Raw genomic sequence first — 21586 nt, 5'->3', positions numbered from 1 at the left:
AAAATTTAAGGTATCTAGGCTAATATTATTCTATTTGTTTCTATGTCTCAACCTCGGGATTGGCCCGTGCCAGCCAAACATCACTTCAGCCTATTAAATGGACATCAGAGGATGAATTGATGCCAACTCCAACCATAAGACATGGGATACTTCATATGCCACGGCCTGAAAAATTGACTTATGATAGACCTCACCAAAATTGCTGGCTGGTTGAACTGAGAAGCACCTCACTGATCTCGGCCAGCTTGGTCTAATGATGCTACACTTTACACTTTAATGGAATACATAGACTCAATAAATTGCCAACAAAAATTGCCAAATAACAAAGGATGAGAAATCTATGTGAACTCCTGCAGTTCCCCTTCTATCACTCACTCGACTTTGAGTCGATGTAGTGACACTTGGGGTCGCTCTTGGGAGCCCCAAACACCTCTGATCTTTGAGAAAAGGCCAATGAGAATTGTCCAGTGGAATTTGAATGCCACGTGCCCAGACCTCTGGAATTTCAATGTCTGGCCCCTCGAAGGGATGGGAAGATTTAAGTAGCCAACCACTGTCAGCGGTAGATATGGTCCCTCTACGAGGCAGCTATTTGCCCTGAAGTGGAGTTTGTTCACAAATTGGTGTTCTTCCTGAGGCGAAGGCCCCCAGAGATGTGCAGTCGGTCAGTGCTTTCCTTCCTGCTGGAGTGGCTGGATGGGTGGCTGTCCCCCTCCACCTTGAAGGTGTATGTTGTGGCGCACCATGTCACGGTGGACAGTAAGTCCTTGGGGAAGCACGACCTGATTATCAGTATCCTGAAAGGCACCTGGAGGCTGAATCCTCCTAGGCTACGCCTCTTTCCCTCAGAATCTCTCCATGGTCCTTCGGGCCTTCAGAGAGCCCCGTTGAGCCCCTACAGCCAGTCGAGCTGGAAACCCTCTCTTTGATGATGGCCCTCCTGACTGCGCTCACGAAAACCATCAAGAGGGTTGGGGGCCTGCAGGCATCCTCTGGCAGCGACACCTGCCTGGAGTTCAGTCCGGGCTGTTCTCATGTGGTCTTGAGACCCCGACTGGGCTATGTGCCCAAGGGGTCAGGTGGTGAGCCTGCATCCGAAGTTTCCCCGGGAGGAGGGAGACCCAGCCTTATCGTTGCTGTGCCCGGTGTGTTATTTGCGTATCTATTTGGATCGCACGTAGAGCTCTAGATGCTCTGAGCATCTCTTTGTCTGCTTTGGCGGGCAGCGGAAAGGGAACGCTGTCTCCAAACAGAGGCAAACTTCACGATCGTGAACGCATCGTGCTGGCATACCAGGCCCAGGCTGTGCCCGCCCCTTTGGGAATACGAGCACACTCTACGAGGAGTCTGGCATCTTCATGGGCACTGGCCAATGGCACGTCTCTAGCAGACATCTGCAGGACAACACCCAACACCCAATACATTCAAGACTTTATAGTCTCCGGGTTGAGCCAGTCTTGTCCCGTGCATTTTCAGGTATGAACAGGTAAGATTACGGGACAGCTGGCCAGGTATACCGCTTGCATACAGCGCCTTTCCCCTCCATGAGGCGGAGACATGTGCTTTCTTTCCCATGCGAGTTCACGAACCTGTGAACCCTGGATGTCTTCCTCCCTAGCCCTGTGGCTCGGCGTAGGAATTCGCAGCCAGACTCAATACATGTGCTAATATGCCATGTACTGGGGTAGGTGGTCCACAGGTAGTGGTTACTCCGGTAGCCCTCTGTGATGTATTTTCCGTGGTACGGTCTCTCTTACGGACCCGCACCTCCCTTGGGCAGAGCTCTTTCTGCCCCCGTTTGCTGTGTTTTTAGAGCTCCTCCCCTTCGAGACAGAACCTACCACCAAGCCTCTTCCATGTGAGGCTGGTGAGCCCACATGACGTTTTGCCACATGTTACCTCCCCTTCGGGCATGAAGTGGTCTGAAACTTCTCTGCAGTTCAAGTTGTCCTGCTGTGGGACAAATTTCTTAAAAAAATTGTGGCCTCTCAATTAAATAAAGAAATAAAAACATTGCCTTAAAGTTTTTGATGCTTCAATTGCTTGAAAGTGAGACATGAGATATTTGGCCATAAACTTATTTGCTGGTTTTTATTGAGTGTAATTTCCAAAGCAACAAGCATGCCCATATTTAAAGGTGCACTCAGTGACATTTTTGTTTTTGTCATTTTGGAATTACACTGACACCTAGCGGCTTGGGTGCAGCATCATTTAAAATCAATTGTTTTCAGTTTCAGATCCCATTGCAGAAATGTTGTATTCACAGTCAGCCATGATTTCAATGAGTGAAAGTGTGAAATAACTGACGGTTACTGAGATCAAGCAAGTTGTATTCGGCTGATCAAGTGATTCAAACACTGCCGACCCTCTCCATGTAGAATAAAACAGCTTTTAAAAGGTAACTGATATGACTGAAGTCATCATCTCATGTGAGTTGTCATGATTTTATAAAAATATTTTTTTTAAAAATCACTTTTTTAAGAGATGGAGTACACCTTTAAGACCACGATATACTTCATACGAAACAGAAGAAGGAGCGGGTGTCATGTAATTTAGAACAAAATCTGGCAAAAAATAAGTAAAAGAAGACTCTTCGCCCCCCTGCAGTGTATCGTGTAGGTCCCCTTAGTACTGCCAAAACACCGCCAACCCGCATCTCAGAATAGCATTAGCAATAGCTCTTGTTCTCATCACAATTGCACAGAACAGTTATCTGAGTCACGTAGACTTTGTAAGTTCAAACCAGTCTGGCCATTCTCTGTTGATCTCTCTCAGCAACAAGGCGTTTCCATCCGCAAAACTGCCGCTCACTGAATGTTTTTTGTTTTTGGCACCATTCTGAGTAAATTCTAGTGACTGTTGTGCATGAAAATCCCAGGAGATCAGCAGTTACAGAAATATTCAAACCAGCCCTTCTGGCACCAAAAATCATGCCACGCTCCAAATCACTGGGATCAGAATTTTTTTTCCAATACTGATGGTTGATATGAACATTAACTGAAGCTTCTGACCTGCATGGATGATTTTATGCACTGCACTGCTGCCACACGATTGGCTGATTAGATAATCGCATGGATGATTGTTGGTGCCAGACAGGCTGGTTTGAGTATTTCTGTTACTGCTGATCTCCGGGGATTTTCACAGCTAATTTAAGCAAATTTCACTGATAAATATAATAAGTAAATTTACTTAAAGTGATAGTTCACCCAAAAATGAAAATTCTCTCAACATAAAGTGTTGAGGAAGCTACTATGAAACTGTAGTTTGACAAGCCACAAGCTACTCATAATTTTAAGCTACAGTCTTTTTAAAAAGTAGTTAGCTACACTACAAGTTACTATCAAAAAGTAGCTAGCTACATTGAAGTACATAAAGCTTCAAAATGTTGGCACCCATTCACTTGCTTTGTATTGTGCATTTATTTTTGGAATGTCCCAGTTCATCTCCTTTTTGGCATCACAATTTCTGAGTTTGAAAATTCTATTTTACTTAACCCTAAATCTATCAACACTTTTACTTCACTCAAATGAATATGACATGTAAAAAAGGAAAGTGTATGTCATTGATTTGTTTTTGTTATTGGGACAATTTTAGATTCATCAAAGTAAGTAATGGAGTGATTTAAAACCCAACTTTGTTCATTTCCAAACAGCCCTTGAAATTTATTTTGAATGGATACAATTTTCTTTGTGTCTTTGTTAAATTAATATGTTTGTGACGCCCTTTAGTTTTGTTTTTGTTTATTTTCTGTTGTATTTTAATTTGTATTGTTTGTGTCAAATGTCGGAAAACGTGTTTAATTGTTTTGTATTTTTTTAAATTTTAAATAATAAGCTGTCACTACTGAGCACAAAACAAGAGAAGCACGAGTCCCATGCGTGTCTCCGCTAATCTGGCGGTGTAATACCACCATGTTAAACTTAATTAGAAAAGTTTTAAAAATAAAAAAATAAAGGGATATTTTATTTGTTTTTATCTAAAAATTTTATAAATTGAATTTTCTTGAACAATTAGATTTTAATTGTTAAAATGATTGAACAGATAAAAAATCTAGTTTGAGAATATAGATAATAATATCATCACCAGATTATCTAAATGATAAAAAATATATATATATATATATATATATATATATATATATATATATATATATATATATATATATATATATATATATATATATATTCTAAGTGTATTTTATTAGGATACACTTATCTGTGACCACAATTTTGTAGTCAGTTTTCATCCACAGAAAATAAAGTCTCATGACTAGGCCCAGACGGAATCTGCTGAATTTTTTAATTTTTAAATTTTTCTTAAACATGGTAAAATGTGTAAAATTGAGCTGAGAATACACTTATTGGTAGCTGAAAGCATAATCAAATACTTAAATATAAAAACAAATAAGTGGTGGGGAATAGAGGGGGAAAAAAGAGAAGGGATCAGCTGGAGTTTATAGTCACACACAATGCAACAAAGCTGAAACAGATTTATCAGTGTTTTGTTGTTTTTATTTGATTTTACTTTATTAGGCCTTTATTTATTGTTACATTTATGCATTTAGAAGCTTTAATCCATAGCGACTTAAAAAAAATATATAATAATTATCAATACACGTGTTCCTTGAGAATCAAAGCTTGTGACCTTGGCACTCCCAACACTACCAGTTGAGCTACAGGAACATGATATATCATAATGTTTTAACAGAAATAAAAGAAACAACATTTTAACCGTAAAATAAAACATGAATAGACCAGATTTACTCAATTTCTTTTTATAGGCTGTACTTTTTAAGAGTTGATCATGAAACATTTCCCATTGTGGCTCTGATAGTTTCTGCGCATTGTTTACTCCGTAGTTCTGATCAATGAATCTAAGTAAAACCCCATCAGAGTTACTTCACAATAATACATCAACTTTTCCTTCTGTAAAATCAGTTTGAAAACACTAGGCTACTGTACAGAACCATTCAGTTTTAAAGTAAAAAAAATAAAATAAAAGATTCCTTCTCTATTAGATGTATTTATCCAAACACTCCATAGCTTCCTTTTTTTGGCACCGTTTCCATTCATCTGGAATTTCACCATCTCCCTGGAATGTTTTACTGTAGTATTTTTCCAGATCTTTCTGGAATCTGCACACAAACCACTTCCAGTACGGCAGCTCAGAGAGGTCAGGGGTGATGCTCCAGTTAGCATATATTTGACCTCCTTTTCTGTATTCTTTAAAGGGGACTATATCATCTGAAGAATTTGGATAAAAACCTAGATCACTTGCTACCGCTGTTGTGCAGATATGAACACACAAGTTTGTTGTTCCTCTGTAAAAGCACCCATTCATTCCAATACTATGATGGAAAGGAACACTGTGATCTCCAGGATGGTCTTCCATCGTGTTGGTGCAGATGGCTTTACAGAAAGGACACTGAACCCAACAGCACTGACAGAAGTGGTCAATTAAAATCTCGTCTGGCCTCTTCCTGCACTTTTCCATGTTTATGTCGGTAATGCTTTTAAAACTGACGTGTAGCTTTGCCATCCTCTCCTTTAAACTGTCACTTAAGACCTTCTCAAGAAAATCCAAGTCTTTAATGTCTTTGAGATCAACACATGAATTTCCAGTGAATTTCAGCTCATCTATTAGGATTTTTGTGAAGCTTCTCAGCCACATGTCGCCATCCCCTTGCTTATTCTTCACCTCCACCGTCGCAACTTGCACTGCATTACTCACAATCCGCTCTTTTTGTTTTAAATTTCCTATGAACATTTTTATAATCGTTTTGCTTTGTTTGGCAAAGTACATGTCCACTTCATTTTTTATGAATTGTTTGAAGTGTTGTCTGGGATTGTGAATGTATTCTATGTACTGCGCAAAGTCCTCCTTCATTGCAAGGGATTTCAGAATGTGTTTCTCCAGATTTGGTCTGTTCTCTTTTAACGCTTTTATGTCAGACCTCATCTTGTCGGCCAAATCAAGAGCAGTTATGTTGTAAACTGCTTCCAGGATGGATGGTTCTAGTATGCTGCAGATCCACTCACTCAGTATGGTTGTTGTTGTTGCACCTTTGTGGTAGTTCTTGAAAACATCTGAATATTGAGTTTTCTGCTTCTCGAGATAAATTCTTGGATCATTTGCTTCCCTGAATTTTTGGTGGAGTTCGGTAAATGTCTGTCTTGCAATGTCACACACATGGAGACAGAGATCTACGCTAAACTCCTTTTTCAATATGTAATTCTGGTTCTCTAATTGATGTTGCTGTACTGACTTTTTAACACAGTCTGTTATTTCCTGAATGTAACTTTCATTGAAGCCCCGTTTTTCCACTGGTGAGTTCTTTATTATTTTCTCAGTTTCTTGAACAGTTTTCTGAATTAGATTCCTTACCGAATAATGATATTCAGCTTTTGGGTCCTTGTTCTCTGTTTGCTTTTGTAACCCTGTATCATATTTGAAGCCTGACATCATTTTTTGAGCTGAATACATTAGGAACTGCTTAAATGTCCTGCTCTTGCTTTTCTTGGAGTTCTCGTCAGTTTCCTCTGAAGGTACAGTGTCATCAAAACGCTCTAGATGCTTCTTTAGTACAATGTAGTCACAATAATCACCCCGACGGTATATCGTTTTAAAATCTGTTTGACTGAATCGTTCATGTACAAGATTAATTTCATGGTTTTCAGATAAGATCTGTGTGACATCCTCCCAAAAGTTAAAGTCTTTCAGTTTTGGAGTATCCTCTGTCATTTCAGTGACCCACTTACTCCACATTGCGTCAAATTCCTGCTGCTGCACATGTTCATCTATGTCTTTACCTTTCAGGCTCAAAGCAAGTTCCTTGCTCCGACTGAAAAGCTTATTTTCACACTCTGTCCTTTTTGTATCAAGCTTCTCCCTGGCTATTTTTTGTTCAATAGCTTCATCCAACTTTCTTTTTGTTCCCTTCACAAGGTCATCGTGAAGCTCTTTAATTCTGGTTTCAAATCTTCCTCGCCATTCACAAAGAATGTCTTTGTCTCTGTCCTCCTCAAAGTAAGATTTTACGGACTTTTCTACTTCGTCTTTTGTCTTCCTCATGTCATTCAGCAGGTCATGTTCCTGTACCTTAACGGTTCCATTGGCAATTCTGTTGTAGAATTTTTCTTCAATACTCATCATGGCACTCCTGAGGCTCCAAGTCCAGTCGCTGTACTCAGTTTCCAGTTTTCTGTATGCTGCAATCTCTAGTGTGTTTTTGAAGCTGAATACAAAGTTTTCATTCAGCAGTGCATTCCACAGGTCAGTGACACGAGTTTTGAACTGTGACAGTGTAAAGCAGCTAGCCTTAGAAGCATTTGAGAGAATGGTGTTCTTCAGTTCCTGTATATTTCTGCTGTAGTCTGGGTTTGGAGGTGCCATGGGTGGGCTGCCCTCCCAAAGCTGTGCAAAATACTTCACATCATTCTGGATGTCAAATGCAATGACATCGCTGAAAAATTCTTTATCACAGTCTTCCTCTTTAGCAGCAAGTTTTGTCATTTCATCCAGTTTCTCTTGAAGTCGTCTCCTTCCCTCCATGTTTTTCTCTCCAGCTGTGATGTCTGAAACATTCTGATGCACAAACATGCAGCTTGGATTCAGTTTGACCTTCTTCATCCTCAGGACAGCCTGAACAACAATCTGAAGAATGTCCTGCATCTCAGATGTGTTTTCTCCAAAGATGTTGATCAATGTCATATTCCCAAGACCAACAACAAATGTGGCCATTTCATTGTCATGATTTCTTGTTGACCTTCCAGCCAGTTCTAGGGCACGGAGTCCCTCAGTATCAACAACTAGAATATAGTCAAACTTCAGCTGTGCTTTCATCTCCTCTGACACTCTGACCAGCTGCATGAAAGCTCCTCTAGTGCACCTGCCAGCACTGACTGCAAACTGCAGTCCAAACATGGCATTCAACATGGTGGATTTCCCAGAGCTCTGGATCCCTAAAACTGACAGCACAAAGACTCTCTGGTTTCCTAGGGTCTTGATGAGTTCATCAAGAACAGCAGTAACCCAGAACAGAGGAACATGAGCAGCATCTCCATCCATCAGCTCCAGTGGAAATCCAGAAATCATCATCCTTGCGGCAAGCATTGGAAGAGAAGAGAAGTTTAACTTCAGGTCTTTCTTGTTCTTCTTCATACACGAACATGATTCATATATCTGACCGATCTCCCTCAGCATGTGTTCCACGCCAAAGGTTGCAGCTTGTAGTTTCTCAGATAGTCGCTCAAGTTCTATTTGTTTAGCTGTCAGTTGCTGTGATTTATCATGTTTCTTTTTAAGATTTAGTACTGCTGACCACTTTTCATCATACTCATGGTGGAGGGCTGAGAGATTTTCAGTGGTGAAGTCATCCAATAGGATCCCCAGCCATTTAAGAAAATATGCAGTTGCATTTCCTCCTTCTGAATTCAGGTTTTGGATAAAGAGTTGGATAAACTGACTCAGGACAGATGTTTGCTGCTGTTCACGGATTTTATGCATTTCAGATTTCTTAGAACATTTAATCTTTTCTATGTTTTTTCCTTTATGCACTTCTCCCAGTGTAGGTCGATGCAGTTCTTTATTCTTCTGGCACCACTGGTGCCACAGTTTCCCCTGACATGGCAGAAATGATTCTTTGATTTCTGTCAGCTGTTTATTCTTCAGTAAATCCATCATCTTCTGTGCTGCCTCTTTTCCTTTCTTGCAGTCATCATTATCATCCTCATCTACTCTGATGATATCTGAGTACTTAGCCATATCTTCAAGCTTGAAAAAGGATGGTGATTTGGAAGACAATTCTGGATTCGAGAGTCCATTTTTTATAGCTCTTCTGAGTTCTTCAAATACATCAGACTGATTTCTGTCTTTCAAGCCAATTTTGTATTTCCCTTTTCGTATTTCTGTGATAGCTGAATCATTCTCGGTAAGAAGGCAGATGAGTGGCTTCGAGCCCTTGTAGAAATTTTGTATCTTTGTCATGTTGCTGTCATTCCTGTTAAGCTGTGGTAAAATGACTACATTTACAGAGGCCAATTCAGTAATGATATCCAGCTGCTTCTCATTGTCTCCTGCATCACCATGTAGATTACAAAATGCAACACAGTCAGTATATTTATCTGATTTCTCTCCAGAGGGGCAGTACCAGGCAATCTCCACCACTCCATCCATCAGCACACTGATTCTGCTGCTGCCTGGGCAGTCCCTGTGGAAAAACGTGTTGTGTTTCTCATTGATCAGGTTGTTCATCAGCTGAGACTTGGATGAGGACACTGAGCCAAACCTGAAGAAAGCCACCATTGGAGTTTCTGCCTTATAGACTGGCTGGAATTGGCTAAAGAGATTACCTGTATCATCAGTTTTCTTCCAGCTCTTATTGATTTGTCGGAAGGTCCAGAGAGGAAACTCAATCTGTTGTGTGAATGGACTGGGTACAAGAAGAGGCAGAGCATATTGACACTGTGCAAGTTTAGTCACCATTAGTTGCTTTAGGAAACTATCAGCACAATGGAACAAGGCCATTTGAACATCCATTAAGTGGACAGAATCTAATTTATTATTTTCATCAGGAAGTTTAGGCATTTCTTTGAAAATATCATTAAAAGCATCATCCACATCTTCAGATAAGTAAATTTGTTGTGTGCGATCCTGTTCTTTGTTCTCTTGTGTTTGCATGCATCTTGCTCTGTAGTCCATCATCAGTAATTTTTGCAGATAAATCTTAGCCAACTTCTCCTCTGTACAAGACTCATGGGACTGTGATTGTATAGTTAGCTGAAGAAAATCTGCAGTTGTCAGTTTTTGGTTTTCGCATTCAAGATGAAGTCTGTGAATTAGTTGCTCTGCACTTAGCTGAAAAATATAAGAATACATTTAATTATACAACCAGTTGAGAAGATAGCTAAAAGAAAATTACTTTGTACATGTTTGGTAATTTAGTACATTTACAACAAGCCTGAAATAGATATTAATACTTGTAAATATACGTAATTATATATTATATATACATTATATATATATATATATATATATATGTACTGTACAAATACAACCCCAATTCTGAAAAGTTGTGACAGTATGGAAAATGGTGATTAAAACAGAAATGAGTGATTTTTAAATTTGATTCACCCAGTGCTATATTGAAATCACCAAAACACATTATTTGATGTTTTACCTTGTCAATGAAAATGTTGTTGTTGTTGTTTTTGCACTCATTTCAAATCAAATGATTGCAACACACTCCAAAAAAGTTGAGACAGTCGAGTGTAACATCACCGTCTCTTCCAATAACACATATTAAGCATTTGGACAATGAAGACACAAGTGTGTTAAGTTTAGCAAGCAGAATTGTCTCTCATTCATCCATTATGCAGGCCTTCGGCTGCACAATTGTACAGGACCTTCATTGCCGTATTTTGCGCTTCATAATGCACCAGACATTCTCAACTGGAGATGGTCAGAAATGCATGCAGGTCAGTCTAGCACATTCAGGTCAGTTATGCATCCATTCGCTTGTAATCAGGCAGTATGTGGTTTGTTGTCATGCTGGAAAATGCAGCGAAGTCCCTGGAAATGACGGCGTCTGGATGGCAGCCTATGTTGCTCCAAAATTTGTATGTATCATTCTGCATTAATGGTGCCCTCACAGATGTGCAAGTTGCCCATGCCATGTGCACTGACAAACCATCATACCATAACAGACACTGGCTTTTGGACCTGATGCTGAATACAGCTTGAATGGTCCTTTTCCTCTGCGTTCCTGATGTTTTTTTTTTCCTAAAACATTTATTAAATGTGGACTTGTCAGTCCACAAAACATGAACCCACTGTTCTGCTTCCCATCTCAGATGAGACAGAAGTCGATAGCGCTTCTGAACAGTGTTGATGGATGTTCTATGGATGCAGCGTCGAATGGTGTCATCATGATATCCATTATTACGTTTTTTTAAGACTGTGACGTCTGAGGGTTCGGAGATAATGCACACTCTTGGTCGAGCGTTCATCCGGAGAGAGAGAAAGCGGTAATGGTACACACATCTGAGCGTTATAATGTCTAACACCTGTTTCTGATTGAAGTAAGCACTGGGGAGAGACGATAAAAAGAGACCACACCAGAGACGAGGGGGAGAGCGCTACCAGTCAGAAAGAGAATATACCAAAAACTTGATCTAATGAGTGTGATGCTGAAAAGCTATTTTGAGTTTGTAAAATTAAAGTTATACCTTTGAGTCTTCTTTTCCCGCCCTTCCTTGAATGTTTACAGCTGCATAAATCGAGAGTGTGGGTGCTAGACTGGCCTGCCTGCAGTCCTGACGTGTTTCCAATTGTGAATATATCGCACATTATTAAGAATGATAAAAAATATGGCAATAAAGGCACAGTACAACTGTGTAGCTGAAGACCTGCATAATGGATGAATGGGGGAAAGTTATGCTTGCTAAACTTAAAAAATTGTGTCTTCAGTGCCCAAACACTTCAAACGTGTTATTAGAAGAAATGGTAATTTTACACAGTGGTAAAAACTCGACTTTTTTAACTTTTTTGGGGAGTGTTGCAATCACAAGGCATGAGTGTATATTTAAACAGTTAAATTCCCAAGGTAAAACATAAATACAAATGTTGTTTTGGTGCTTTTAATATAGCACAGAGAATTACAAATCACTCCTTTTAGTATTTATTAACATTTTCCATACTGTCCCAACTTTTTCAGAATTGGGGTTGTATATTATTCCATCCAATTTGCACATGTTTATCCTTCTCTTTTGTAATAACATATTTTATACATACGTACATATATATTATATTATTCCTCTCTGTTCTTACCTTTCGTCTGTTTGCTTTATCAGAGCTCCCAAAAGGTTGTGTTTTCGTGCTTATGTCTGTTTCTGGGCCTTGATTTTAAGGAGAAAAAAGGTTAATTGACATTTACGACTAGATTTGAAACTTCGAAATTAGAATTTGTTCCCAAATTTGGATTTTATTGTGGATTATATTTACTTATATGAAATATGTTTAATTTACTTTGTGCCTGTAGCTTACTTTATGTCTAAATGTCACAATAAAATATATGAAGAAACAGAATCTGTTATCTTACCACTTTTAAATTCACTGTTTTGTGGTTTTCTGACATCGGAGAACATCTCACTGGTGTAGCACTGCTTATTATTCTCAATATGCAGACGTTCAATCCTGTCCATCAATTCTCTCATCTCTGATTGGTTGCTCATCGTCTTTCTGCAGGTGTGATATCTTTGTCGACATTTTTCAACCAGTTGCTCCAGAACAGAATTTTTCTTCAATTCATCTATTATAGTGTCACACTCTTCATCTCTATCATAGGTGAAAAGAGTCATCACAAATGGAAGAACTCTGTCACCAAATATACTCTGTAGCCATTCAATACCCATCTTATCGGCATCTGTTAGCTGGCCCAGTTGCACAACAAAGATGAAGGCATGGATTTCATTTTCATTCAGAAGATGACTAATAACATTATCAAAAGGGCGAAGATCAGTCTCATGTGAGTCAATAATGTTGATTACTGTGACGTGATGTTCTGATATCTTCCTCTGTGATGGAATAATCATGGAGAATTCTGCATTCTCAGGATGGAGTTGTTTTTCTCCAAGTAGAATGTTGTTACATCCAAACTGGACTGCCGCAGAATTCCCAAATAATGCAACAGTTAAATTGGGAACCCTGTGATCTAGGGCAAACACCAAAGAACTGTTCTCAAACTCAGAGAATAAGCACAACACCACAAACACTTTATGAATAAGTCTGATCATCTAATGACACTTCTCGCTTATATGGATGTGTTTCATACCTGTGCTGCTGTAAGATAAATCATCAAAGTCTGAGGCCACAGTTATGCCTGCTTGACCATCAAGTTTGGGGTTGCTCCCTTCTTCTACTGGTATCACATTACCCTGGAGAAAGAGAAGCTCATTATCTGATTCCTATTACCATGATTTTATAAGGTTGTATGTGTGCACAATCAAACTTTTGTACATAATGCATGGTCAAACTTATGTGAACACCAAACCCATTGGCATTAATAGGCCACTGGTCCATTATCAGTGCCACAGTGAATTGCATATGGGGGCATTTGTAATTTCTGGTGGTGGGGGGGGGCACCTTCACATTTCCAAAACTGTACAGTGACTTGTAGGGTTGCCACTTTTGAAGATGTAAAGTAAGGGACACTCAAATGAGGGAATATCACGGACCCTTACCACATTCTCTACAGTTTTAGCAATAAATGCGTTAGGAGTTATTAATAATGCAAATTTTATATTCTTTCTTATATGCTAAAATTCTAACTTTCCTGACTCATGTCAAAATTGCTCAGTGATTGTATTCATACATTGTTCGATTTGTTTGATTTTGTACATCTTAGCCCAATGTGTGGACTTTTCAAACGGTGCCTTACCACACCATCCACAGTATTAGCACGTTTTAGCACAATGTGTGGACTTTTCAGATGGTCACTTAACCACCGTGGGACTATTTCACGTGACGCCATCTGACCAGTTTAAATAGGGGACAAATCGCATAATTTCATCTTTAAATCCTGCATTTTATGGGACGGGTGGCAACCCTAGTGACTAAAATTAGTGGTTGTGTTCTATCGTCACCGACTAAAGGACAAAACAACCTGCGTGACCCTAAAACATGACGCAAAATATTCTAAATAATGTAAAAGAAAATATATAAAATTAAGCAAAATATGGTTTGAGAAACAGAAATACTGAGAAATACACTAGTGGCAACCCATGAGGGAATGGACAAGGGGGTGTCCACTTATTTTTTGAAGTGTAGCCAGAGTATTAAGATATTTACCTTGTGTTCTTCATGTTCTTGATTTGAGGTTGCCAGAGTATTTATTTTGTTGTTGTGGTCTGTGCTTTCTTTTACACATTGTGATTGTTCCTTTCTTTGATCCAGCAATGTGAATGGAACTAAAGTTGGCTGCACATGGATTTCTGTTTTAGTGGCTGAGTCTGTCATAACTGGGTCATAACTGGCTTTGTTTGGGTTTTCTGTATATTGTCCTTGGTTAGATTTGCTAAACTTCAAGGTGTCAATGCATGGGTGAATTTGTGACTGGTAGTCATTCTTCCCAGGGTCTTCTTGATGCTTGCCTTTAAAGTTATCTCTGTCTGTAGCAAAAGGACTGTCAGTCATAGGAGGGTTAATCATGACATCACGTGATTCTTGATGCATCACCGGTGGAGCACACATGACATCATCTGGTTCTTGATCTGTCATTAGAGGAGCACTCATGACATCATCTGGTTTTTGATCTGTCACTGGAGGAGCACTCATGACATCATCTGGTTCTTGATCTGTCACTAGAGGAGCACTCATGACATCATCTGGTTTTTGATCTGTCACTGGAGGAGCACACATGACATCATCTGGTTCTTGATCTGTCACTGGAGGAGCACACATGACATCATCTGGTTTTTGATCTGTCACTGGAGGAGCACTCATGACATCATCTGGATCTTTATCTGTCACTGGAGAAGTGTCCATGATATCATCTGGATCATGATATATAACTGGAGGATTGTCCATAACATCATCTGAATCCTTAACTATAATTGGAGAAGTGTCCATGACATCTTCTGGATCTGGTTCCATCATGATTTAACTGGAAAGAAAAATGAACATAAATGAACAACCAGGTTTGGTGGATCAGATTAATGCCTTGAACCACAGACTCTATAAGAATATCATAATGGATGACAAAAAATTGTATATACCAGTACTTCTCAAAGTCCGGACTCCGGTCCGGATCCGGACCCGGAGGGAATTCAATCCGGACCGGCCTGCTTTTCGTATTTCAAGAGCACTAATTGTGTGTAATGGATTAAAAGTGTGGATTTCTACTTTGATAAACGCATGTTAAAATCATTTGTAAAATCACATGTCTTTTGTGAGATGGTCCGAAATTAAAGCGAAGGCGAGATATTTAAAGTTTTCCTCCGTGATTTAGTTGCCATGACATCCAGTGAGCGTTGATTTTTGACGTAATCGGGCGCGACGCGACACTTCAAGTTCACCGCAGTAAGCGTTTGAATGGGTGTGGAGGATGGCATCGTCCAAGAAAAGAAAAGTTGACGGAGAAAACAGAATTTTTAAAGATGATTGGACCGAGAGGTATGCGTTCATTTTGCCCCAATCCAGCACGAAGCCATTCTGTTTAATTTGTAATGAGACCGTTGGAGTTGTGAAGAGTGGAAATGTCAAACGACATTACGAAACAAAACACAAACATTTTGAACAGCAATATCCACAAAATACAGAGGTAAGGACAGCAAAACTACGACAGCTAAAGTCATCATATGAATCAACAAATAAGTTGCTTGTGAGAGCTGTGACACAGCAAGAGAGAGCTACAGAAGCATCTTTCCGAGTGGCCTGAGTACTTGGCAAAAACAAGAAGCCGTTCTCTGATGCAGAGATAGTTAAGGAGTGTTTAGTGGAGATAGCAGATGCTTTGTTTGAGGGAAAGGAGAGACAGGAGATGTCAGATAAATTAAAGAAAATCCCACTGTCCAATGACACTTCAACCAGGAGGACAGAGATACTTGCCCATGACTTAATTAATCAGTTAACTGATGATATCAAAGATGCACCCTGCCTTTCACTTGCGGTGGATGAGTCAACAGACTGCATAGACCAAGCCCAGCTATGTGTGTTTGTCAGATACTTCAGCAAGGCAAAGGGGACATTCTGTGAAGACTTACTGGGCCTTACTCCACTCTGTCACACTAGAGGAGAGGACATCTATGAAGCTATCATGCAGATGCTTAATGAACGGGGAATTGATGTCAAGAATGTTGTGTCCATCACTACTGATGGTGCTCCAGCCATGATAGGGAAGGAGAAGGGAGCTGTTCAACGTCTGAAAGAGGAGCACTCCGACCTGCTGACATACCACTGTATTATACACCAGTCCGTGCTGTGTGCTAGCCTTGGAAAAGAATATTCAGACGTCATGGAAACTATTATGAAGCTTGTGAACTACCTGAGAGCATCCTCTGCCCTTCAGCACCGTCTTCTGCGGGCATTCCTGACTGAGGTGAGAATTATTTTGACTTTTTCTACTGTGTTTTTGTGTGTGTGGGTCAATAGGGGATTATTAAGTGATGATCACACACATACACACACACACACACACACACATTGCTTCAGAGCCAAAGCATTTAAATCTTTAACACTTTTTATCAATGGGAAACTAAGGCATAATTAATGCAGGAAATGCTGAATATGTCCCCACTGATTGATATTAAGTCAACCCTTATTTCACAAATGTTTTTTTATTTATATAATCATTTTTAATTGTGAATAAAATGTAGGAGATAATGTAATTATATGCATTTGGAAGTATTAAAGGTTGTCATCAAAATCTACATACAACAGACTTACAGAATTTACAAAGGTGTTTGTGTTCACAAAGATCATGTATTTTTCTTGTATTATTGATTAAAAAAATGTATTATTTTTCTTTTTTTTCTTTTATCAGGTAAATGCTGCTTATGACGACTTACTCCTCCATAACAATGTTAGGTGGCTGAGTAAGGGAAGAGTCTTGGAAAGGTTTTGGGCCATCAGGAAAGATTTGGAGATGTTTTTGTCCCAGCAGAAGAATGTCAAAGCCAGGCATTACTTGGATTTTTTGAGGGATGATGACAGCATGGAGCTTGTGGCCTTTTTATTGGTCATAACATCTCATCTAAATGAACTGAATCTGATGCTCCAGGGCCAAGGCAACACAGTGTGTGATCTGATGGCAGCCGTACGCTCCTTTGAAAGGCGGCTGGAGATCTTTAAGGGTGACATCACAGGGCCACATATCCACTTTCCAACTCTTCTCCAGCAGACTAATGGCAATCACCATCGTCACCATCTTTCCTTTTTGGAGAAGCTAGCTGAAAATTTCAGGATGCACTTTGAGGGGTTCAATGTAGGCAGACAAGTGCTGCTCTGCATTCCATCTCCATTCCTGGTCAAGAATGTTGAGGAGTTTTCAAAAGAAACCAAGAGCATCTTCCCATGGGCAAGCATGGCATCTCTGCAGACTGAACTCATTGACTTACAGGAAAATGTGACTTTGCAGGAAGTGTACTGTGACACTGTTACATTTTGGACTAAAATGGTCACAGCTGAAAATTTCCCCAATCTGCAGAAAGTAGCCATCTGTGTTCTTACCATGTTTGGGTCGACCTATCGGTGTGAGTCTGCATTCTCAGCAATGAATGCTGTAAAGAACTCATACCGCAGCAGCTTGACTAATGAACATTTAGGCCAGTGTCTCCGTCTGGCAACCACACCTTTTGTGCCACGGTTTCGACAGCTGATGGGAGACAGACAGTGCCATTTCTCACATTAGACTGTTCAGTATTTTGCACCATGTTACTTTGGGCCTACCTCTTGTTGTGTTTTGTTAAGAATTTTTTTGGAAATTTTTCAAAAACACCTTATTTTTGAAATGAAATGAATGTTGATTTTTTTTATGCATGTTTATTAAAAATAAGTTTTGTAATAACCAATAGTTCCGGACCTTTGACATTGATGAAAATCAGATTTGGACCTTTGAATGTAGACTTTGAGAACCCCTGTTATATACCAACAAAAACAGATTTTTACAAGACAACCTATGAAAATGAGCTGCGTGCAAGCAGATTGCTGATGTTACTGACTATATAGCAACACTTGTTTTTGGACTCACAAAAAATAAAAATGTAGACCATATACATATTGAGGAGTAGAAAGGGCTGCAGGCACTTAGCAGGCTTTACTTGCAAATTGAGGCAGGAAAAAAGGATTTACTGAACTTACTCAATTTACACAGACATGCATCACATGCTAGAGCACTAGAGTCATGGATACAATTATGGAGTACACGGTTTGGCTTGTATTTCTGGCTGCAAATATAAACAGAAAAATAATGTTACATGCAGGGCCCAAAATTCACTTTTTGCAAAACCTGCCAATGACGAGTGTATTGAGACAATTTACCAGCCATCTATATCTGTATATTGCATTATTTAAAAAAAAAAATTGTTTTTTGCAGTATACATTTTATTTTTGTCCTAACGACCATGGGTCGTGTGTTAGTTTGTGGTGTGTGCGTCAGTAAAATGACCCTGGTCACACCACAAATGTTCTGCCCTATTTCAGCCAGTGTTTAGATCTCAAAGAGCTGATTAAATGTCAGAACCTAATGTGAAAATGGGTAAATGCGTTAAACATTTTTAATTAATCACATGGGTTAACGCCTTCATTTTGACAGCTCTAATAAATACAGTATATATCTACTATTAAAAAACTTGATGTCACTAGTCTTTGCGCTTCTGGTTGCTAGTACAGTATGCACTTCTACTGCTGATTATTCTAACATTATTGGTGGGCTTCACAATTGGCCATTTCTTTTGAAGTTGTGATAACACATAATAACAGATGAGATATATTGCCAGTAAAACAAGATATCATTGTAATTTGACAAGGAATAATTTAACTGGCCCCTAAAAACGAAAATTCTGCACAGGAAATAGTTGTAATATAAACATATCAATAACTAGGTGAAACTCATTCTTGCCATTTTTGACACTGTTTTCCATGCATCATTGTTTTAATACATCCTTGTATGTTGTTACAGACAAATCATTTAGAGCAGTGAAATTGCTCACATTAGCATTAACTTCTGTTGGTAGTTGCTCCCGAAAATCACTGCTTATTTGCAAAACTCTAACCTTTTCTTCAACGTTTTCAAGTAGCTGTAATAAGCTAAATATTTGCAGCCCTTTGCATCTATTTATTATTATTAAAATTACCTTTATATAAAAATCCAGAAAAAGATGATTACTCTCTGACAAAACATTGACAAATTCCATTAATTTTCAAACAATGCCCCCTTAATAATACACATATCAAAAAACAACAAAATCACCTGAAATCCATCCAAGCTTGAACATCAGAAGGCTTCACAATACTGATACAAAGAACTGATAGGAAAAAGGCATCAAACAGCAGTTTTGTAGTCTCATAGTGTCATAAAGTCCCATTATATCAACTCTAAAGTTCATACTGATTTCAATCTCACAACATTTTTAGTTAATACTTAACTTACAATAGTTAAGACATGCTTACTTTGTTCGTTGAACTGGCTAGAGAACAATACAAACAGAAAGTGTGTTTTGAGTTCCAGTAAGTCACATGACTTTTAGGAATCTTCATGGTCAGGAAACCTACTGAGGGAGGGAATGAGACGTTGTGTCGAATGAAGTGACACAAGGGGTCTTCCTGGGATGCCGTACCCCTGAACTTAAGAAAAGACCAATGTGAAATTGGCAGACAGAATTTGCATGCCCCACCCTGGACATATGGGTATAAAGGGAAGCGGGGAAGCATCTGTCAGTCAGGTTTTTGCACTGAGGAGCCGAGAATAAGGCATGGCTGTTTACAGTGGTAGGTCTAGTGCTGTGACAGGAGGGACACAACGTCTCGTTCTCACTCTCAGGGAACGGAGGTTATGACAGTAACCATGACGTTCCCCTTCAGTCACTCACTCTACGTTGTGTCGAATGAAGTGACACAAGGGGTCCCATCCAAAAACGCCACGCACTAGCCGTGTTACGTGAACTGACGAAACAGGTGCAAGCAGGCTGCTGCATGCTAAAGGCAACTGTGTCGGCTGCACGTAGCCCTCCCCAACGCCCCCAAAAGAGATGTCATATACAGACCTTAGGTTTCCTGCACCCCTGAGGGGGGGAACAGGTGCTACATGACTAGCATTGGAGCAAGCCCGGCAGCCGCGGCCTTTTCTTTCACTATGTCTCTCGCACAGGATGTGAAGCGGCTGGGGCTTAACACTATAAATGCATAGGGGAAGGCGGAAATTTGACTTTTTTTTTACTTAAACTACTTCAAAGAGTTCTCATCAAAAAAAATCCTCCACGTGCAGCAATGACCACTTTGCATATCCTTGGCATTCTAGCTGTCAGTTTGTCCAGATACTCTGGTGACATTTCACCCCACACTTCCTGTAACACTTGCCATAGATGTGGCTGTCTTGTTGGGCACTTCTCACGCACCTTACAGTCTAACTGATCCCACAAAAGATCAATGGGGTTAAGATCCATAACACATTTTTCCAATTATTCTGTGTTTCTTTGCCCACTCTAACCTTTTCTTTTTTCTGTTTCAAAAGTGGATTTTTCTTTCCAATTCTTTCCATAAGGCTTGCACACCTGAGTCTTCTCTTTACTGTTGTACATGAAACTGGTGTTGAGCGGGTAGAATTCAATGAAGCTGTCAGCTGAGGACATGTGATGTGTCTATTTCTCAAACTAGAGACTCTGATGTACCATATCCTCTTGTTTAGTTGTACATCTGGCCTTCCACATCTCTTTCTGTCCTTGATAGAGCCAGTTGTCCTTTGTCTTTGAAAACTGTAGTGTACACCTTTTGTATGAAATCTTAATTTATTTTTGTCAATTTCAAGCATTGTATAGCCTTCCTTCTGAATTCTTCATTGCATACTGTGGCAACTCAAAAACAAACACAAAGACAATGTTAAGCTTCATTTAATGAACCAAATAGCTTTCAGCAGTGTTTGATATAATGGCTAGTGATTTTCTAGTACCAAATTAGCAATTTAGCATGATTTCTCAAGGATAAGGTGTTGGTGTGATGGCTGCTGGAAATGGGGCTTGTCTAGATTTGATCAAATATGACTTTTCAAATAGTGATGGTGCTGTTTTTTACATCAGTAATGTCCTGACTATACTTTGTGATCAGTTGAATGCCACTTTGGTGAATTAAAGTACCAATTTCTTTACAAAACAGCAAAATCATTCCAAACGTTTGGCTGCCAGTGTACTGTATATAATGCTTTAATGTTACAGTCAATTCAATGCATTGTTTGAACTTCCAAAACTGTCTTTTCGAAATCGCAATGTCACTATTCTATCTTATGTTGTTATGACTTAACAAAGGTGCAAAGTCAACTGGTGCTGCTGGTCTTACTGAATAACTTGAAATTTGTCCCTGAAGGCAAATAATGAAACAAGTTGATACTTCGTTTAAAATGGCCTAACACCGTTATAGTGCAAAGTAAGGGTACTTTTGCAAACAATGAGTCAATAAACAATGAACAACAATAAATGAATGAAGACTAAAAGACAGATAAAAACATATTTAAATGGGAGTAAGACAAATGAACAATGAAACAAATGACATCAACAATCAAATACTACCGGCTTATCAAATACCTGCTATCATAACTTTCTAATGATAATGTGAAGATGAAATAAGGAATGTAAATATGATAAGAGTACATACATTCTTCTTGCTTGATATTTTCACTTTCCTAGCGCGTTTTCTTCTTTTATAGCTTCTGACATGTGGGAACCATAGCCATGCCTATCTAGAACATTACACATCTCATTTTACCTGACACATTAATTATAATAATTATTAAAAAAAAACTCCTCTGCCTCTATTGTTGACATTACATTTACATTTGCATGTTTTTTTATATTTATAATAGGGCTGTCAATTGATTAACATT

At 39.2% G+C, this 21586-nt stretch overlaps 2 protein-coding genes across 3 annotated transcripts; one reads left to right on the top strand and one right to left on the bottom strand.

Annotated features, from left to right (window-relative positions):
- Positions 1–4504: 4504 nt before the first annotated feature.
- On the bottom strand, positions 4505–19183 carry LOC127648674 (interferon-induced very large GTPase 1). Of its 2 annotated transcripts, XM_052133391.1 has the most exons (7): positions 19165–19183; positions 18965–19019; positions 13846–14659; positions 12830–12932; positions 12098–12709; positions 11827–11894; positions 4505–9855 (listed from the first exon to the last, which is right to left on the bottom strand). In XM_052133391.1, the coding sequence occupies exons 3-7, from the start codon at positions 14650–14652 to the stop codon at positions 5014–5016; spliced, it is 6432 nt and encodes a 2143-aa protein (XP_051989351.1). In that variant the 5' UTR covers positions 14653–14659; positions 18965–19019; positions 19165–19183; the 3' UTR covers positions 4505–5013. The 2 variants fall into 2 exon arrangements, with proteins under 2 accessions (XP_051989351.1, XP_051989352.1); XM_052133392.1 differs by lacking the exons at positions 18965–19019; positions 19165–19183 and adding an exon at positions 17854–17869.
- LOC127649740 (SCAN domain-containing protein 3-like) lies at positions 15536–17404 on the top strand. Its single transcript, XM_052134967.1, has 2 exons — positions 15536–16093; positions 16538–17404. The coding sequence occupies exons 1-2, from the start codon at positions 15536–15538 to the stop codon at positions 17402–17404; spliced, it is 1425 nt and encodes a 474-aa protein (XP_051990927.1).
- Positions 19184–21586: the final 2403 nt, after the last annotated feature.

The sequence above is a fragment of the Xyrauchen texanus genome, chromosome 9, assembly GCF_025860055.1.
Source record: "Xyrauchen texanus isolate HMW12.3.18 chromosome 9, RBS_HiC_50CHRs, whole genome shotgun sequence".
NCBI lineage: Eukaryota > Metazoa > Chordata > Actinopteri > Cypriniformes > Catostomidae > Xyrauchen > Xyrauchen texanus.
Note: the sequence above shows the minus strand (reverse complement) of the source record. Positions and strands in the feature narration are given on the sequence as shown.

Excerpts from the sequence above, each read along its gene's own strand:
- LOC127649740 (XM_052134967.1), top strand. The coding sequence starts at position 15,536 with ATGTCAGATAAATTAAAGAAAATCCCACTGTCCAATGACACTTCAACC. Across the intron at positions 16,094-16,537 it reads TGCGGGCATTCCTGACTGAG|GTAAATGCTGCTTATGACGA; the intron begins GTGAGAATTATT and ends TTCTTTTATCAG.
- LOC127648674 (XM_052133391.1), bottom strand. The coding sequence starts at position 14,652 with ATGATGGAACCAGATCCAGAAGATGTCATGGACACTTCTCCAATTATA. Across the intron at positions 12,710-12,829 it reads TTTATCTTACAGCAGCACAG|ATCACAGGGTTCCCAATTTA; the intron begins GTATGAAACACA and ends TGTTTGCCCTAG. Across the intron at positions 11,895-12,097 it reads AAACAGTGAATTTAAAAGTG|GCCCAGAAACAGACATAAGC; the intron begins GTAAGATAACAG and ends CTTAAAATCAAG.